The 17,427-nt window shown below is 36.7% G+C and overlaps 1 protein-coding gene across 2 annotated transcripts in view; it reads left to right on the forward strand.

Moving 5' to 3' along the window:
* PIGN (phosphatidylinositol glycan anchor biosynthesis class N) overlaps positions 1-17,427 on the forward strand; it is a 360,977-nt gene that overhangs the window by 64,281 nt on the left and 279,269 nt on the right. For both annotated transcript variants that reach the window (XM_063450558.1, XM_063450559.1), the window contains 2 exons: positions 3,005-3,097; positions 12,517-12,572. In XM_063450558.1, coding sequence (XP_063306628.1) covers positions 3,005-3,097; positions 12,517-12,572 — 149 coding nt within the window. The remainder of the gene's footprint in view (positions 1-3,004; positions 3,098-12,516; positions 12,573-17,427) is intronic.

Below are 17,427 nucleotides of genomic sequence, written 5' to 3' on the forward strand. Positions count from 1 at the left end.
GTTCTACACAGAGAATTTGTGCTATCAGAACTTCATCGATTCGGCTGGTTGGTGAATCTACAAAAGAGCAGCCTCATTCCATCCCAGAAGATAACGTTTCTGGGGGGCGAACTTCGACACACTCCGGAACTCTATTTCCCTTTCACAAGAAAGGATACGGAGGATTTTGATCTTTGTCTACAAGATTCTGCACCTTCAGGTAATAACAGCAAGAACATACTCGCAACTTCTGGGCAATCTGACCTCTTCTATAGGACTAGTCAGGTGGGCCCAGTGGCATCTCAGAGTTCCTCAGAGGTCGTTCCTAAACCAGTTCAACCGGCGGGTTATGGATTGGAATCAACCCTTGAAGATCTCTCCTGTTGTGAAAATGGACCTGGTCTGGTGGCTAAGAAGGGTGAATTTGGAAAGAGGTTTTCCTTTTGATAGAACCCAATTGGGTCATATTAACAACAGATTCCAGCGCACATGGCTGGGGTGCCCACTGTCAGGACCCAATGACTCAAGGTCGATGGAACAGACAGGAGTCGGTTCTTCCGGGGAATGTTTTGGAATTACGGGCCATCCACAGAGTTCTCATACACTTCAGGGGGTTCCTGAAGAACAAGTGGATACGAGTCCAGTCCGACAACTAGGCAGCTGTGGCCTATGTATCTCATCAGGCGGTATCATGAGTTGGTGCCAGAAAAATATTCAAGGTATTTCTGCAGTACACCTTCCGGGGATTCAGAATACCATGGCGGACTACCTAAGCCGCGTGACCATAGACAAGAACGAGTAGCATCTAAGCCCTGAAGTTTTTCAGGAGCTGTCTTTGATCTGGGGAACCCCAGAGATAGACCTCATGGCAACCACCCAGAATACCCAGATCGAAGCCTTCTTCTCGAGACTGTTCGACCACAGAGCCAGGGGGCAGGATGCTCTATCCCTACCTTGGAGGTTCACTCTGGCCTACGTGTTCCCTCCTATACCTCTCATTTACCCAACTCTGAAGAAGATTCAGAAGGAGAAGGTAGAGGTCATAGCCATCCTCCCATTCTGGCCCCGGCGGCCCTGGTTCCCTATGGCGAGACGGATGAGTCGGGAACCTCCGAGGGAACTCCCGTTCCAGGCAGATTTACTATCCCAGGGACCATTGCTACACCCAAACCCCCTAACCCTGAAGTTGTGGGCTTGGAGATTGAGCGGGAAGCTCTGATGAATGCTGGTATGCCTGACACAGTCATTAAAACTCTCCTGCGGTCTCGTAAGATATCCACTTCCTCCACATATTATAGGATTTGGCATGCCTTTGTTTGCTGGGCACAAGAACATCAGGCATTATCTTCGGTGCTCTGTTTCCTTCAAACTGGCCTGGATAAAGGCCTTAGCTATAATACTCTAAAGCTCCAGGTATCAGCTCTATCCGCTTTATCAGGTACCCGATGGGCACTGGAACCATTGGTCATCCGTTTCCTTAAAGCGGCAATTAAGATCCGGCCTCCTCTAAAGGTATTTCTGCCGGCATGGGACCTACCTCTGGTCTTGAAGGCCATGACTAGTGCTCCCTTTGAACCACTTGACCAAGCTCCTTTGATGGTACTCACTCAAAAGGTACTCTTATTGGAAGCTCTTACTTCCGCACAAAGGATATGTGAAATCCAGGCATTGTCCTGCGAAACACCTTACACAAGGATTCTTCAGGACAGCTTAGTTCTCAGACCAGTCCCGGGATTTTTACCTAAAGTGATATCTAAGTTCCACTTGAACCAGGACATTGTTCTACCATCCTTCTATCCTAATCCCTCTTCTCCTGAAGAAGTTTGGCATACTCTGGATGTGGTTCGAGCATTATCGATCTACCTAGAGAGGACCAGCCCCTTCCGTAGATCCCCCAGATTATTTGTATTGCCTTTTGGCAACAGGCGGGGTGAAGCTGCCTCTACCTCTACATTGAGACAGTGGGTGGTATCGACCATCTCATGTTCTTACAAATACTTATCACTACCGTTCCTACTGGCATCAGAGCTCATTCTACTCTGGCTATCACTGCATCTTGGGCTTCTGTGGCAAATGCTTCTCCTGATGAGATTTGTAAGGCTGGCACTTGGTCTTCGGTGAACACTTTCATCCGCCATTATAAACTGGATGTTAGAGCTACAGTGGACTCTCACTTTGGTCATCAAGTCCTTAATTCAGTCCGCTCCTCTCGACGCTCGTAGTTTGTATATTTATATTTATCAGCATTAATAAAATATTCTTTTTGCATTCATTATGTCTCTTGTTTCCCTCCCTATGAGCTTGGATAATCCCATGTGTATATGCTGCCATGATTAGCAAGGAAAGTGGAAAATGTATTCATACTTACCGCAATTTTCTTTTCCTGGCTATTAGTCATGGCAGCATATACAACCCACCCTTATGGGTCTACTTCTTCTGTAAGTGTTTGTTACTGACTGAGGGTCTCTTCTTTGGATCCTCCTTTTATATAAGAATTTGGTTAATCCTGTCCTATTGGCTGTAAGGGGAGGAGCTAACCCATGTGTATATGCTGCCATGAATAATAGCCAGGAAAAGAAAATTACGGTAAGTATGAATAAATTTTCCACTTTGTTCTGGTAACTATAGTGTCCCTTTAATAAACCGTGTTGTAATTGAACATAGATTGTTTGGGGTGGAGGGTTGTTTAGCTTAATTAAATCAATCATCATTAGAGTGGCTTTTATTCTGAGTTGTGTTGTAAACTGCTAATACTTATTTTTTTTATTTACAAAATAATACAAAATGGTAATGGTTTTTAAAAATTATTAAAGCCTCTATAACTTCCAAAGTCTAGTTTAAATTATCTGCAGTGAACGTAAAGGGTATGTTGGTATTCAAATATGTATGGTTTGGATCTTGTAAATGGTATATTTGTCTTTCTTGGTTGGATTTCCGTGGAAGACCTTGAAGGCTGTTTCAGTTTGTAGACTGTATGATTAATGAAGTGTGAGTTTTTCATACAGTGCTCTTATTGCTCATGTAGGGAATTTTGCCTGTGGAATATCTTAATAGCAGCGACCTCTTTAAAGCAGAGAGTATGCTTACAAATGCACTTCAGATATTGGAACAGTTTAAGGTAAGATAATGTGTGGTTTTTAAGTAATCTGCAATGAACATACCATATTTAAATGTTTTAACCACTTTAGGACAGGTGTCAGACAGTGCTTATACTGATACTGTATATGAGTAGCTGTGCACATAATCTGTAATAAGGGTTAATGGTAAAGTTTTTTATGATTATTAAAATCTATGGTTACATGTCTTCCGGTGTATTTATTTTGCATGCATGTTTATAAGTTAATGCCACCTTTCCATGAAAAATGTGGGCTTCCTCTTGCTCTAGGAGACCTACCATCTTGAAATCCAGTTTTATTAAAGCTAATCCAACTGATAAAGATACAGGTAAACAGAGTGCTAGTATGGGTTCATGAATCCTGATATTTTACTTGTTAGTAATTTGAAAAGTGTGAACCCCTCCAGACAGTTGAATAAGCATGGTCCGTCAGATAACCAGCCCTTCTGAATAAACAATACTTAAGGATGGCAGATCTCCTGGCGTGAAGATAAGCCAGAAGATGGCATGGTAAAAAGTTATAGCTCATATAAATGCTCTGAAATTTAACACATAAATGTAAACTACTAATACTTGGTTGTTTACAAAAATTATAAAATAAAAAGAGTTTTCTGTTAATAATAAAAGACCATAAAGGGACACTTCAAGCACCATTACTACTACATCACATTGTAGTGGTTATGTCTCGAAGAGTTTGAGAAAGTGGATTCTCCAATGTTCTGTATGTTATTGAAATGCAAAAATGGACATGCTGTGGTGATTGACAAAAAAAAAATGGGGATTATATTCCAACTTTTTATACCATAAGCATAATGACAAACTGTAGTGTTGATTGTGCTTAGCGTACCATTACTCTAAGGCTGTCCTAAGAAAAGTAAGAAAAAAGAAAAGAAAAATGTAACTGAACTCCAAGCGTCCACCTCAGTTACTTTCTCAACCTAACTTTTCTCATTCTACCCTTCTTCCTCATTCTACTTCTAAATCTAATTTCTTCTCTTTTTACCCTCATTCTTTATCTGCTGTTATTATTATTCATGCTTTACATCCCCACTTACATTCGCTAAATTAGTCATATTCAAAGTGTCTCTTTTCCTCTGTGTACTAATTGCATCTCTTGCCCTCCCTGCAAACTAATTGCAATGCCGCTCAGCCTCCCTGCAATAATTACAGTACCTCTCAACCTACATACTCCACTCTCAGGGCCCTCTATTCTGTGTCTCTTTCCCTTCCTGCACTAACCACAATACCGCTTATTCTCCCGGCATTCATCTTAGTGCTTCTCACCCTCCTTGCATTCATCTTAGTACTTCTTACCCTCCCTACACTTATCTCAGTGACTCTCACCCTTCCTGTACTCATCTCAGTGACTCTCAACCTTCCGGTAATCATCTCAAAGACTCTCTGACCCTTCCCGTAATCCTCTCTGTGACTCTCTGACCCTTCCTGTACTCATCTCAGTGACTCTCACCCTTCCTGTACTCCTCTTAGTGACTCTTACCCTCCCAGCACTCATTTTTACCTTCAAATATCACAGTAGATGGGCACAGACACATAAGTAGATTTATCTGTAGCCAGTGATGTGCATTGACTGAAGTAACAGTAAAGGATGTTAGTTCAGCAGACTATATGGTCTTCAAATATAACACAGTAGATAGGCACAGACAGTTAATTAAATGTATCTGTAACCAGTGATGTGCATTGAATGAAGTATCAGGCAAAAAAAGGGGATATATCTGTTTACCTGTATTTAGCATCCTAATGGCAATAGATTTACTTTTACAGGACATGACCATGCTAGTTGTTGGCTTAACAGCTGGGGAGAATCAGAGAAACTCCTTAGTATTGACTGCATGATGTGCCAAAAAAAGCTATATAGTAGGGCAGTCCCACCATAGTGGATCTCCCATTGGCCCATGAATTATGGTATTGGTGTAGGAAGTTGTAACTGGAGCAAAGAATAGACATAGGATATCCCATGTTCTATAGGGATGCTACATCTTTAATATAGATTAGTGCGTGATGGTAGCTATGAAGCTGCTTCTTATGAAAACGCTGTATAAAATGTATGTGAGACTCAATAATCGGAGATCAAAGTGATTTAAGTCCTGAGGGAAATATTACACGTTGGATGCGTGGTGTCTGGTGTTACAATAAATGGGATAGTGCTCGTGGACTCTTACCTCTGAATTATGGGTTATGTATCAAGGGAAGCAACTGAGAAGGGATGGAAGAGATTTTTGAGCATTGGATTACCAGATTCATAAAGTGACCTTTAAGAATGGGCATGCACCTTACATGTAAGGAAAAAGAAAGGCTGCGCCAAAAATAAAAAAAATAAAATATAAAAAATCAAATTAAAAATCAAATTAAAAATAAGAAATAAAAAATAAAAAATATAATTGGTAAGTTCCAATAAATATCAGAAGGTAAAATGGATATAGTCACTAATTCCGCTGTAGGGTTATCTTCTCTTGTTATAGTAGTTCACACCGTCTCGTGATATGGAAGACACAAGAAGAGAGAACCAATCGTGCGGAGTGTATAAAATGAATGCAACAATAGTTAAAATATATATAATACACTCACATTTGGATGAGCTTTGGCCAGCTCAGGATTTGTAAGCATACAGCGGAATAATCCCCGCTTACAGGATATGTTGGTGCTTGTCCTCCAGGGGGTTTATCCAATTCTCAGGAAAATGAGATAAAAACAGCAAATAGTGCTCTCTGATAATATAATGAAGTAGAGAATAAAATAAAATATACTCACAAGTAAAGTGCAGACCACACTGCACTTTAAAAATAGCATTGTTGGTATAATCCCCACCTCAGGATAGGTAGTATAAAATGCCAGGAAAAAAATAAATAAAAATAGTAATAGTGTGTAAAATGATAGTGGCACAGATATATAACCAAAAATCATTTATTTTATAAATAACACAATTTAAATAACCAATAACGCGTATAAAATAAGTCAGGTCCATAAATATTGGGACATCGACACAATTCTAATCTTTTTGGCTCTATACACCACCACAATGGATTTTGAAATGAAATGAACAAGATGTGCTTTAACTGCAGACTTCCAGCTTTAATTTGAGGGTATTTACATCCAAATCAGGTGAACGGTGTAGTAATTACAACAGTTTGTATATGTGCCTCCCACTTTTCAAGGAACCAAAAGTAATGGGACAATTGGCTGTTCCATGGCCAGGTGTGTGTTATTCCCTCATTATCCCATTTACAAGGAGCAGATAAAAGGTCCAGAGTTAATTTCAAGTGTGCTATTTGCATTTGGAATCTGTTGCTGTCAAGTCTCAATATGAGATCCAAAGAGCTGTCACTATCAGTGAGGCAAGCCATCATTAGGCTGGGAAAAAAAAAAAAAACCATCAGAGAGATAGCAAAAACATTAGGTGTGGCCAAATCAACTTTTTGGAACATCCTTAAAAAGAAAGAACACCCTTCACAACAGTTGGCCAGATCAAGAACACTCTCCAGGAGGTAGGTGTATGTGTGTCAAAGTCAACAATCAAGAGAAGACTTCACCAGAGTGAATACAGAGGGTTCACCACAAGATGTAAACCCTTGGTGAGCCTCAAAAACAGGAAGGCCGGATTAGAGTTTGCCAAACAACATCTAAAAAAGCCTTCACAGTTCTGGAACAACATCCTATGGACAGATGAGACCAAGATCAACTTGTACCAGAGTGATGGGAAGAGAAGAGTAAGGAAAGGAACTGCTCATGATCCAAAGAATACCACCTCATCAGTGAAGCATGGTGGTGGTAGTGTCATGGCGTGGGCATGTATGGCTGCCAATGGAACTGGTTCTCTTGTATTTATTGATGATGTGACTGCTGACAAAAGCAGCAGGATGAATTCTGAAGGTTTTTCGGGAAATATTATCTGCTTATATTCAACTAAATGCTTGGTGCTTGTCCTCCAGGGGGTTTATCCAATTCTCAGGAAAAGGAGATAAAAACAGCAAATAGTGCTCTCTGATAATATAATGAAGTAGAGAATAAAATAAAATATACTCACAAGTAAAGTGCAGACCACACTGCACTTTAAAAATAGCATTGTTGGTATAATCCCCACCTCAGGATAGGTAGTATAAAATGCCAGAAAAAAAAAAAAATAGTAATAGTGTGTAAAATGATAGTGGCACAGATATATGACCAAAAATCATTTATTTTATAAATAACACAATTTAAATAACCAATAACGCGTATAAAATAAGTCAGGTCCATAAATATTGGGACATCGACACAATTCTAATCTTTTTGGCTCTATACACCACCACAATGGATTTTGAAATGAAATGAACAAGATGTGCTTTAACTGCAGACTTCCAGCTTTAATTTAAGGGTATTTACATCCAAATCAGGTGAACGGTGTAGTAATTACAACAGTTTGTATATGTGCCTCCCACTTTTCAAGGAACCAAAAGTAATGGGACAATTGGCTGTTCCATGGCCAGGTGTGTGTTATTCCCTCATTATCCCATTTACAAGGAGCAGATAAAAGGTCCAGAGTTAATTTCAAGTGTGCTATTTGCATTTGGAATCTGTTGCTGTCAAGTCTCAATATGAGATCCAAAGAGCTGTCACTATCAGTGAGGCAAGCCATCATTAGGCTGGGAAAAAAAAAAAAACCATCAGAGAGATAGCAAAAACATTAGGTGTGGCCAAATCAACTTTTTGGAACATCCTTAAAAAGAAAGAACACCCTTCACAACAGTTGGCCAGATCAAGAACACTCTCCAGGAGGTAGGTGTATGTGTGTCAAAGTCAACAATCAAGAGAAGACTTCACCAGAGTGAATACAGAGGGTTCACCACAAGATGTAAACCCTTGGTGAGCCTCAAAAACAGGAAGGCCGGATTAGAGTTTGCCAAACAACATCTAAAAAAGCCTTCACAGTTCTGGAACAACATCCTATGGACAGATGAGACCAAGATCAACTTGTACCAGAGTGATGGGAAGAGAAGAGTAAGGAAAGGAACTGCTCATGATCCAAAGAATACCACCTCATCAGTGAAGCATGGTGGTGGTAGTGTCATGGCGTGGGCATGTATGGCTGCCAATGGAACTGGTTCTCTTGTATTTATTGATGATGTGACTGCTGACAAAAGCAGCAGGATGAATTCTGAAGGTTTTTCTGGAAATATTATCTGCTTATATTCAACTAAATGCTTCAGAACTCATTGGACGACGCTTCACAGTGCAGATAGACAATGACCCGAAGCATGCTGCAAAAGCAACCAAAGAGTTTTTTAAGGGAAAGAAGTGGAATGTTATGCAATGGCCAAGTCAATCACCTGACCTGAATCCGATTGAGCATGCATTTCACTTGATGAAGACAAAACTGAAGGGAAAATGCCCCAAGAACAAGCAGGAACTGAAGACAGTTGCAGTAGAGGCCTGGCAGAGTATCACCAGGGATGAAACCCAGCGTCTGGTGATGTCTATGCGTTCCAGACTTCAGGCTGTAATTGCCTGCAAAGGATTTGCAACCATGTATTAAAAAGTGAAAAGTTAGATTTATGACTGTTAATCTGTTAATCTGTTAATCTGTCCCATTACTTTTGGTCCCTTAAAAAGTTGGAGGCCCCTTAAAAAGTCCCTTAAAAAGTTCCTACACCTTTCACCTGATTTGGATGTAAATACCCTCAAATTAAAGCTGAAAGTCTGCAGTTAAAGCACATCTTGTTTGTTTAATTTCAAACCCACTGTGTTGGTGTATAGAGCCAAAAAGATTAGAATTGTGTCGATGTCCCAATATTTATGGACCTGACTGTAAAACTGAAAGCAATATCATAAAATTTGGCAAGATGTTAATAACATTAATATTGTTGGTTTATCCTTACATTCCTATTTTGTTTCTTCTTAAATTTTGAAGAATTCTCCATTAAAAAAAAATGTGTGTGTGTGTGTGTGTATATATATATATATATATATATATATATATATATATATATATATATATATATACAATTTGTTTTTAGGATAAGCGTATTACTTTTTAAAGGATCACTATAGTGTCAGGAAAACAAACCTGTTTTCCTGACACTATGTAACCCTTGGGTCCCCCCCAACCTCAGGTCCTCCCTCCCGCTGGGCTGAAGGGGTTAAAATCCCTTCAGCTACTTACTTTAATCCAGCACCGGGCTCCCTCGGCGCTGGTGACCTCTCCGCCCACTGCAACGTCAGCTCCCGAGTGGAGCAGAATGCGCGTGCGTGGCCAGAGACCTGAGCGTGCATTAAAAACGCCCATAGGAAACCATTTCTCAATTCAGAAGCGCCTTTAGCAGCTGCCAGGAAAACAACCACTAGAGGCTGGATTAACCCTGCTATGTAAACATAGCAGTTTCTCTAACACTGCTAATTTTACATCTGAAGGGTTAAAACCTGGGGGACCTGGCACCCAGACTACTTCATTGAGCTGAAGTGGTCTGGGTGACTATAGTGGTTCTTTAAGTTTAAATTAAAAACTAATTAAATTAAGATATTAAATGCACCTGTAATGTAGGACTTAACCTGTCTCCCCTCTGCAGCCTGAGTCACCCACTGTAAGATCATCAATCACAATAATCAAGGATCCAACACAATGCTTCCCTTAGAAAAGCATTATGGGCCAACGATGCATGCACGGTAATCGCTGTGGCCTGCCAATCCCACGCAGAAGTTTTGAATGTAATGCTTCTCCATGAGAAGCTATAGTCATGTTTGGCATTATTGTGCTGTGCATGACGATGCTGAACACTTCCAAAATCTTACGGCAAAGTGCCTTTAGTGGCTCTTTCTTTCTGACTTCCAGTAGAGACCAGGTTTTTTTCACCAGTAGTTTATTGTTTCTCAAAAATGACAATATTGTACAATGAAAAGGGGAATGCATTTATGCACCAATGTATTGATGTTTAGACTGTCAACTTTAGATGTGTTATATTGTCATGGATGGTATGGGTCATAGCAGGATTGACACAGTCTTTCTTCCCTCTGAAGTTATTGGAATATGTGCCATTCAGTTGGATATCAACACCCATACCTAATATTTATTTTAAAATAAAAACAAAGGAAAGTCTTCTTTTTAACCCCTTAAGACCGGAGGGCGTACAATTATGTCCTTTTAAAAGCGGCTCTAAACGCCGCAGGGCGTAATTGTACGCCCTCCGTTTTTTTGTTACTTACCCGGTCGCCGGCGGTCCCACGCCGGCGATCGCGGTTGGGGGGACTTCCAGGGAGCCCCCCATGGCACCTCCGTCCTCTTCAGCCCCCCCGGGCCATGTGAGAGTGAGGTCCTTGCAAGGACCTCACAATCACATGGCCGGGATAGCTGGCTGCAGCATTGCCAGCAGGGGGACTAACTGTAATAAGTTAAATCAGTGTAAAAAAAAAAAAATACATACTTAGATCATATATATATATATATATATATATATATTACACACATACACTGTCTAGGTGTATTTTAATATTAATATATATATATATATATAATTATATATATATTAATATCAAATTACACGTAGACTGATACTGATTAAATATATATATAATTGTTATATATATATATCTATATATAATATAAAATAAAGAAATATGTAAATACGTAAAAATAAAATAAAAAAAAATAATTGAAAAATATATAGATGTGTTTTATTTCGTTCTAACTGTATTGTGATATTAATATATATATATTTATATCAAAATACACGTAGAACAAAATAATATATATATCTATATACATAAATATATACGTATATATCACTATATATATACCTATATATAAATAAAAATATTTTTAAAAAATTATATATATATATACATATATATATATATATATATATATATATATACACACATATATTAATTCTACACATATATTTATGTAATATTTTTACATAATTAGGTATTCTAATTAATTACAATTAGCGGGACCTGCCTGACAACCCATGCCGAAAGTATAGGGAATTTAATTTGTTAGCACTATATTTAACCCTATAACTTTCCAAGACACCATAAAACCTGAACATGGGGGGGGGTACTGTTTTACTCGGGAGACTTCGCTGAACACAAATATTAGTGTTTCAAAACAGTAAAATGTATTACAACGATGATATCGCCAGTAAAAGTGACATGTTTTGCATTTTTCACGCACGAACAGCACTTACACGGACGATATTATTGCTGCAATACTTTTTACTGTTTTGAAACACAAATATTTGTGTTCAGCGAAGTCTCCCGAGTACAACAGTACCCCTCATGTACAGGTTTTATGGTGTTTTAAAAAATTACAGCGTCAAATATAAGGCTTGTGTTTCATTTTTTTCACATTAAAATGCGCCAGATTGCTTACGTTGCCTTTGTGACCCTATGGTAGCCCAAGAATGAAAATTACCCCTATGATGGCATACTATTTGCAATAGTAGACAACCCAATGTATTGCAAATGGGGTATGTCCAGTCTTTTTAGTAGCCACTTAGTCACAAACACTGGCCAAAATTGGTGTTTTTTGCATTTTTCACACACAAACAAATACTAACGCTAACTTTGGCCAGTGTTTGTGACCAAATGGCTACTAAAAAATACTGGACATACCCCATTTGCAATACCTTGAGTTGTCTACTATTGCAAATGGTATGCCATAATGGGTGTAAATGTATTTCCTGGGCTACTTTACAGTCTCAAAGGCAACGTAACCAATCTGGCGAATTTCAATTTCAAATGTAACGTGCTATATTTGACCCTGTAGCTTCCCAAAACACCATAAAACCTGTACATAGGGGGTACTGTTTTACACGTGAGACTTTGCTGAATACAAATATGTGTATTTTATTGCAGTAAAAGCAAACAGTATTATGACATTGACAGTTAAAATGTCATGTAGAACTAAAAAAATAAAAACAATCTTATTTTCTCCCATTTTTTCATATTAAATTATGTTTCATAGCTAAATATTTGATATTAAATGAAAGCCCTGTTTCCCCTGAATAAAATGATATGTAATAAGGGGGGGGTGCATTTAATATGAAATAGGTGAATTACGGTTGGACATATAGCGCAAATGCCAGGTTTTGTTTACATTTTGTTTCGTTCACAACGTGTACATTTGGCTCCGTCCTTAAGGGGGTTAATAATGTTTTAATGGAAAACAACAACAAAAATTTATTTGCACATATTAAAAAAATCTAAATAATGCTCTTTCAAAATAATGTTCACTGTATTGACATTGCTTGACTAGTCCATCCTGAGATGTATAGATGCATCGCTAGATGTTCCTCTAGAGATTCTAGATAAAGCTTTGATTATTAAAATATTTTATAATTGGACAATAGTATGTATGTTTAAAATTCCATTTATTACTACCATTCATCAGTCACTCATTATTTATTTTTCTCCTAATAATTCATGTTCTGCAGGTCAAAATGACTCAAAAGAAAGAAACCACCCTATCTATTCTATTTTCTCCATTTGCGTAAGTACATGTTTACTTTTAGATGCTTTTTTGTTGTTTTGGGGAGAGGTAGGCAATCACTGAACAGAGTTATTTACTGCGCATTAAATTAGTGGAAACTACAAAATGAAAATTGAATATCCGAACTGGAAAAGTATCAGAAAATTTGCAATTCTCTGGTCATTTCCCATCAAATTTTAATGATAAAATGATTATCTTGATAATGTTTTATTCGGAAGTCATCTACATGAGAGAGAGAGGACAGCCAGGGACACATGCCAAGTATTATAATGCATGTCTGTATGTCTTTATGTTTCATAAATAATTATTTGTAAACATTCTTTGTTTACTTACAAAATGCAAAGACCTAAATCAGGGCTATGGGAATGCTTTGGATGGTCTTTTTAGTGTCCCTGCACAAATATCGAGCTTACCATGTTGCTCAGTGAAGATTGTGGGAACTTCAAGTTAGCATTCTTTTTAATGTATATATTAAGTTAAGTGCAGCTGGCAATGTAGTGAGGAATACCAGCTGAGCAAGGAAACCTAATAGAACTGGCACATGTCTTATAGTGTTTAATTTTGGCAAGTGTTTTATATATAAATATACATGATTTCCATATCACCCAGGCATAGTCATACATTATTGACAATGTTATCAAAGTAGCATATAGAGACTCTCAAAATGTGGACTTGCCCATTTCAGATTATTCAGGCTGCATAAGTGGTTTTAATGCCCAGTGGGCATGTCAGATTGTATAAATTACTTTTGGTAGTCTCTCCAGACTGATTGGAAAGGTCAGCCAGTGTATCTAAGGTTTTTTTTTCCTGTAGCATTGTCTCTTTAAGTCCACACATTCTTATTCTTTGTCCTAGTCAAATTGTCCTTGTATTCAACATTTCTATGAAGTGTCTATAGGTGGCATTGCTAGGTACAAATAAAAGCCTTCCATAAATGTAATTCGCTACTTCCTTTGTTTGTTCTGTTTGGATGGATGCTAGTGATGTTATAAATTTAGTTGTCAAATATTCAGTTTATTATTTTAACTCTTAAATAAAAAAAAGCACACCCAATAAAAGTATCAAAAAACGATATTCTTTATATACTCAACACATGTACAATGTTCAAAAAGGAATTATTATATCTAGATAAAAAAAAGCTGTACCACTAACCTAAGATAATCAATATATATATCAGTAATGTGTCACAAGACACATCTAGCATATGACAAATAGAATAAAGCAAAATCTAAATGGGTACACCGGACAAACAAAAGACACAAAACTAGCAATCAGTCTAAAATGTGAAGAGTCAAAATAAACCACAATACTTACCAGATAAGGTTTTCATTTGATTTTCTTTAACCAAGTTTACCAATAGTTCTTCACAATTTTAATACAGTACTTCTCATTGTATTTTAGTCCAAAATAATGTATCTCTTCATTGGATCAGTTAAACAGAAATTGTGTTTCTAATTCCCATTTTAGATCTTCTTTTATAGCTAGGCCTACTGCTTGGGATTTAATTGTAGTTCAAAAGTTCTCCATATTCTGCAGTATCTTTTAAAAGGGCCTGTATCAATGTTTTTTAGGATTTGTTTTAAGAAGACATATACCATCTGCATAAAGTGATGATTTAACCCCCTCTATCATTCTTGTTTCCTTGGATGTTATAATTTTTCCTAGTTTTATTGGGTAGAGATGTTAGTGGCTTATATAAAGTGGGGGGAGACTAGGGACATCCCTGTTGAGTTCCATTATATACTCTGAATTATTGGGATTCTACTCCTTGTCCCACTACCCTGGTACTTAAAATTGTATAAAGTGCCATGATGGCTTTAATTATCCCTTCACCAAACTTCATAGTCCGTAATGTCTCTTCTAGGAAATCCCACTTGGCCTTTTCAAATGCTTTTTCAGCATCTATTGACAGGGCCAGCATGGGGTATTCCCTTTTAGGTACCTCTGTTACAATGTTAATTATTTTCCTCACATTATCATTTGAATGTCTTCCTTGGACAAATCCAACCTGATCTGTATTTATCAGATTGGGTAATGCATTTCTTTTATACGATTTGCCCATATTGATGAATATATTTTCGTATAATTCTTTATCAAAGCTATAGCTCAATAAATTTGTTGGATTTTTATTGGCTTAGGGTATTGGAAGAATAGTTGCACCTAACAGTTCCTGGGGGACTGCACCATCTTCTTTTATTTGTTCGAAAAGTTTAATTTAGGTGCTGGTGTTTTATTTTTCTTAAAGCTTTTTATTACCATATTAATTTCTTCCTCAGATATATATATATTTTTTCTAATAAAGCTGATTTTTCTTATGGTAGTTTTCATAAACCTACAGAGTTAAGATATTCTTTCATTTTTTTTCCTTGTATTATCTTTCTTTTTTATATTATATGGAGAAGAATAAATGATTTAAATTTGCACCAATCTGTTCAGGACATATGCTGGTCTTGCCATAATTTCATAGATTCTTGAAGACATATTTTGTACAAATAGTTGTTGGGTGAATCATTTATAGGCCTTATTTCCAGCAAATTATTGGATATTTTTGTTAGAATTGTATTTGTATAATTGTATTAATAATTAATAATTCCTTACCCGTTTCCTTAATCTATTCATTTCCAAGACCTTATTGTTATCAATATTATTTTTATTTTGTCTATTCAAATTTTCAAATCTTATAAATAATTCTGGTAAATTATTCCTTTTTTTTGTTTTTTTCTTTTTGTTGCGTTTAATTTTTTTTTTATTTATAATAGAGGCTTCTCTTCTAATCAGATGGCCTCTTTTAACACATTTATACACGTTCCTTACATGCACTATCAATATCTCTTTAAATAAGTTCTCTTCAATACATTGTTCTATTATTTTTTATTAGATCTTCATTATATCTTTTATCCTGCAGTATATATATTTTTTATTTCTTTTTTCTTTTGCTTATATTTTGTTTTATTATGATTTTTTCATGTTCACATATTGTAATAAAGGAACATTGTTTATGCATTTCCAATATACAACTTTTGAAACTTTATCAATACAACATGTGTAATGGAGCAGTATAGGAGATAAAAATTTACAGGAATCCAAATATAGTGTAGTATGTCTTACAGCAAAATGGCAGAAGAAAGAAAAATGGTATTGCACTTTTCTGGAGCTAGAAATCGGCTCCAGATCACTGCGCTTGGACGGTATAATCACCGTATGTTCACATGTACATGGTCCTAGTCCCCTTTAGTGAGGTGTCGGTAGTCCTTGTTGTATGGCCAACCCTGTTTACTTTCAGTATATACCATATGTCGGTGGTTAATGCTCTAGCAGTATGAAAAGTATATAAAAGCAAAAATAGTGCTCTCTCTTTTTAACATACAATAAAGAGCCCAAATATTTAAAGTTTTGTGCTATAGAAAAAAATCTTCCCGCCCCCTCCTTGTGGAGAGGTGGCAACCTTTCAAAAATTCTAGGTAAGATAGAAATGAGCTGGGTCTTTAAATTAAACACTCTGTCCCCTCAGGGATTAAATGTTGAATTTGATCTTTTAAATTTTTATAACTTTTTAAATGTTGTTTTTACATCTTTCTTTTTATTAGGTTGCTTCTCATTAGCTGTTTTTTATATTTTTCTGGCTTGTATGTATATTTTATCGTCATTTATTTTACTTTTTATCTAATTCTGTTAGCCTATATCCATTTATTTTATTGTTTTAGTCCCCCTCTGAGACTTCAAGTCCGAGAATCCCTCTGTTTCCACTTCCTTCTTTGGGAGCATTATGTGCTATCTCCCTCTTTGATTATTTTCGGGTTGTCATGGCGACGTGGTGCGGACTGCGACGCCATATTTTTGCTCCTAGGAGAGTACACTCACGATCGTGTGTTTCGGGTCCCAGTGCCTCTCATGCAACCCTCGTTTCAGGCTTATTTATAGCCCTACTCTCTCCCTGCCCTTGGTAGCCCCTCCAAAAAGTTAAAATCTCCAAATAGTATAAATGTTCTTGAATGAGATCATGGAACTTTGTAAATTGAATGATATATTATGCTCTTGAATGTATACGCAACTAACTGAGAACAGATTTGTTTCCTAAATGGAATCATGACAAACAATGAATACAGATTTCACTTTGACGTCAGCTTGTTTAAATATCTATTCATATTTAAGATTTTTTTGCTATCAAAATATCAGCACCTCTTTTTTTTTTTTTTTCTGAGGAATTTGCAAACAATTCAACTATAGGAAAGTTTAATGTATTTCTTTTTATGTTCATTTTTTTTTTTTTTAGCTTTCTCTGTCTTTCAGTTTTTTTTTTTTAATTAATGCAATTCAATATTTTACTTTACAAACAAAAATCCAATATGTTCACCCGTTTTTGTAGAATATTTAATCCCTGTAAGTTTAAGGTCATTATTTTAAGTATCATAATTTCTTCGAAATTTGCTAGGAAAGTTATGGAACAAATGTCTGGAATCTCTATAATCCATTTGCCCAGTCTGAGAAACAAAACACTGCATCCAACACACAGATATTGCAGATTTAATACTTGCACCTTTCCCTCTCTTGCTCGAGTTCCTACCCCTAGGAGAGCTGTCACGCAATTCTTAAAGAAAATTAGATATCAATGATTTAAACTATTAAAATTGTCTTTCTTTCCATGAGAGACCTTACAGAGAATAAAAAGGAGAAAAAGACGAGATATTTTATTTTCAGTGTCTTCAGTGTCTACTTAATTTCTTATTATTTATTTTTTTAAATATTTTTTTTACTCAAATATATCAGTACAGACTGAAGAGCCTCTAAATGTTTACTTTAAAAAAAAAAAAAAAAAAATTAAGCTTGACTCTGTATACATCAAAGGTTAAAATCA

Source organism: Pelobates fuscus, chromosome 4 (genome assembly GCF_036172605.1).
Source record: "Pelobates fuscus isolate aPelFus1 chromosome 4, aPelFus1.pri, whole genome shotgun sequence".
NCBI classification, from domain to species: Eukaryota; Metazoa; Chordata; class Amphibia; order Anura; family Pelobatidae; genus Pelobates; species Pelobates fuscus.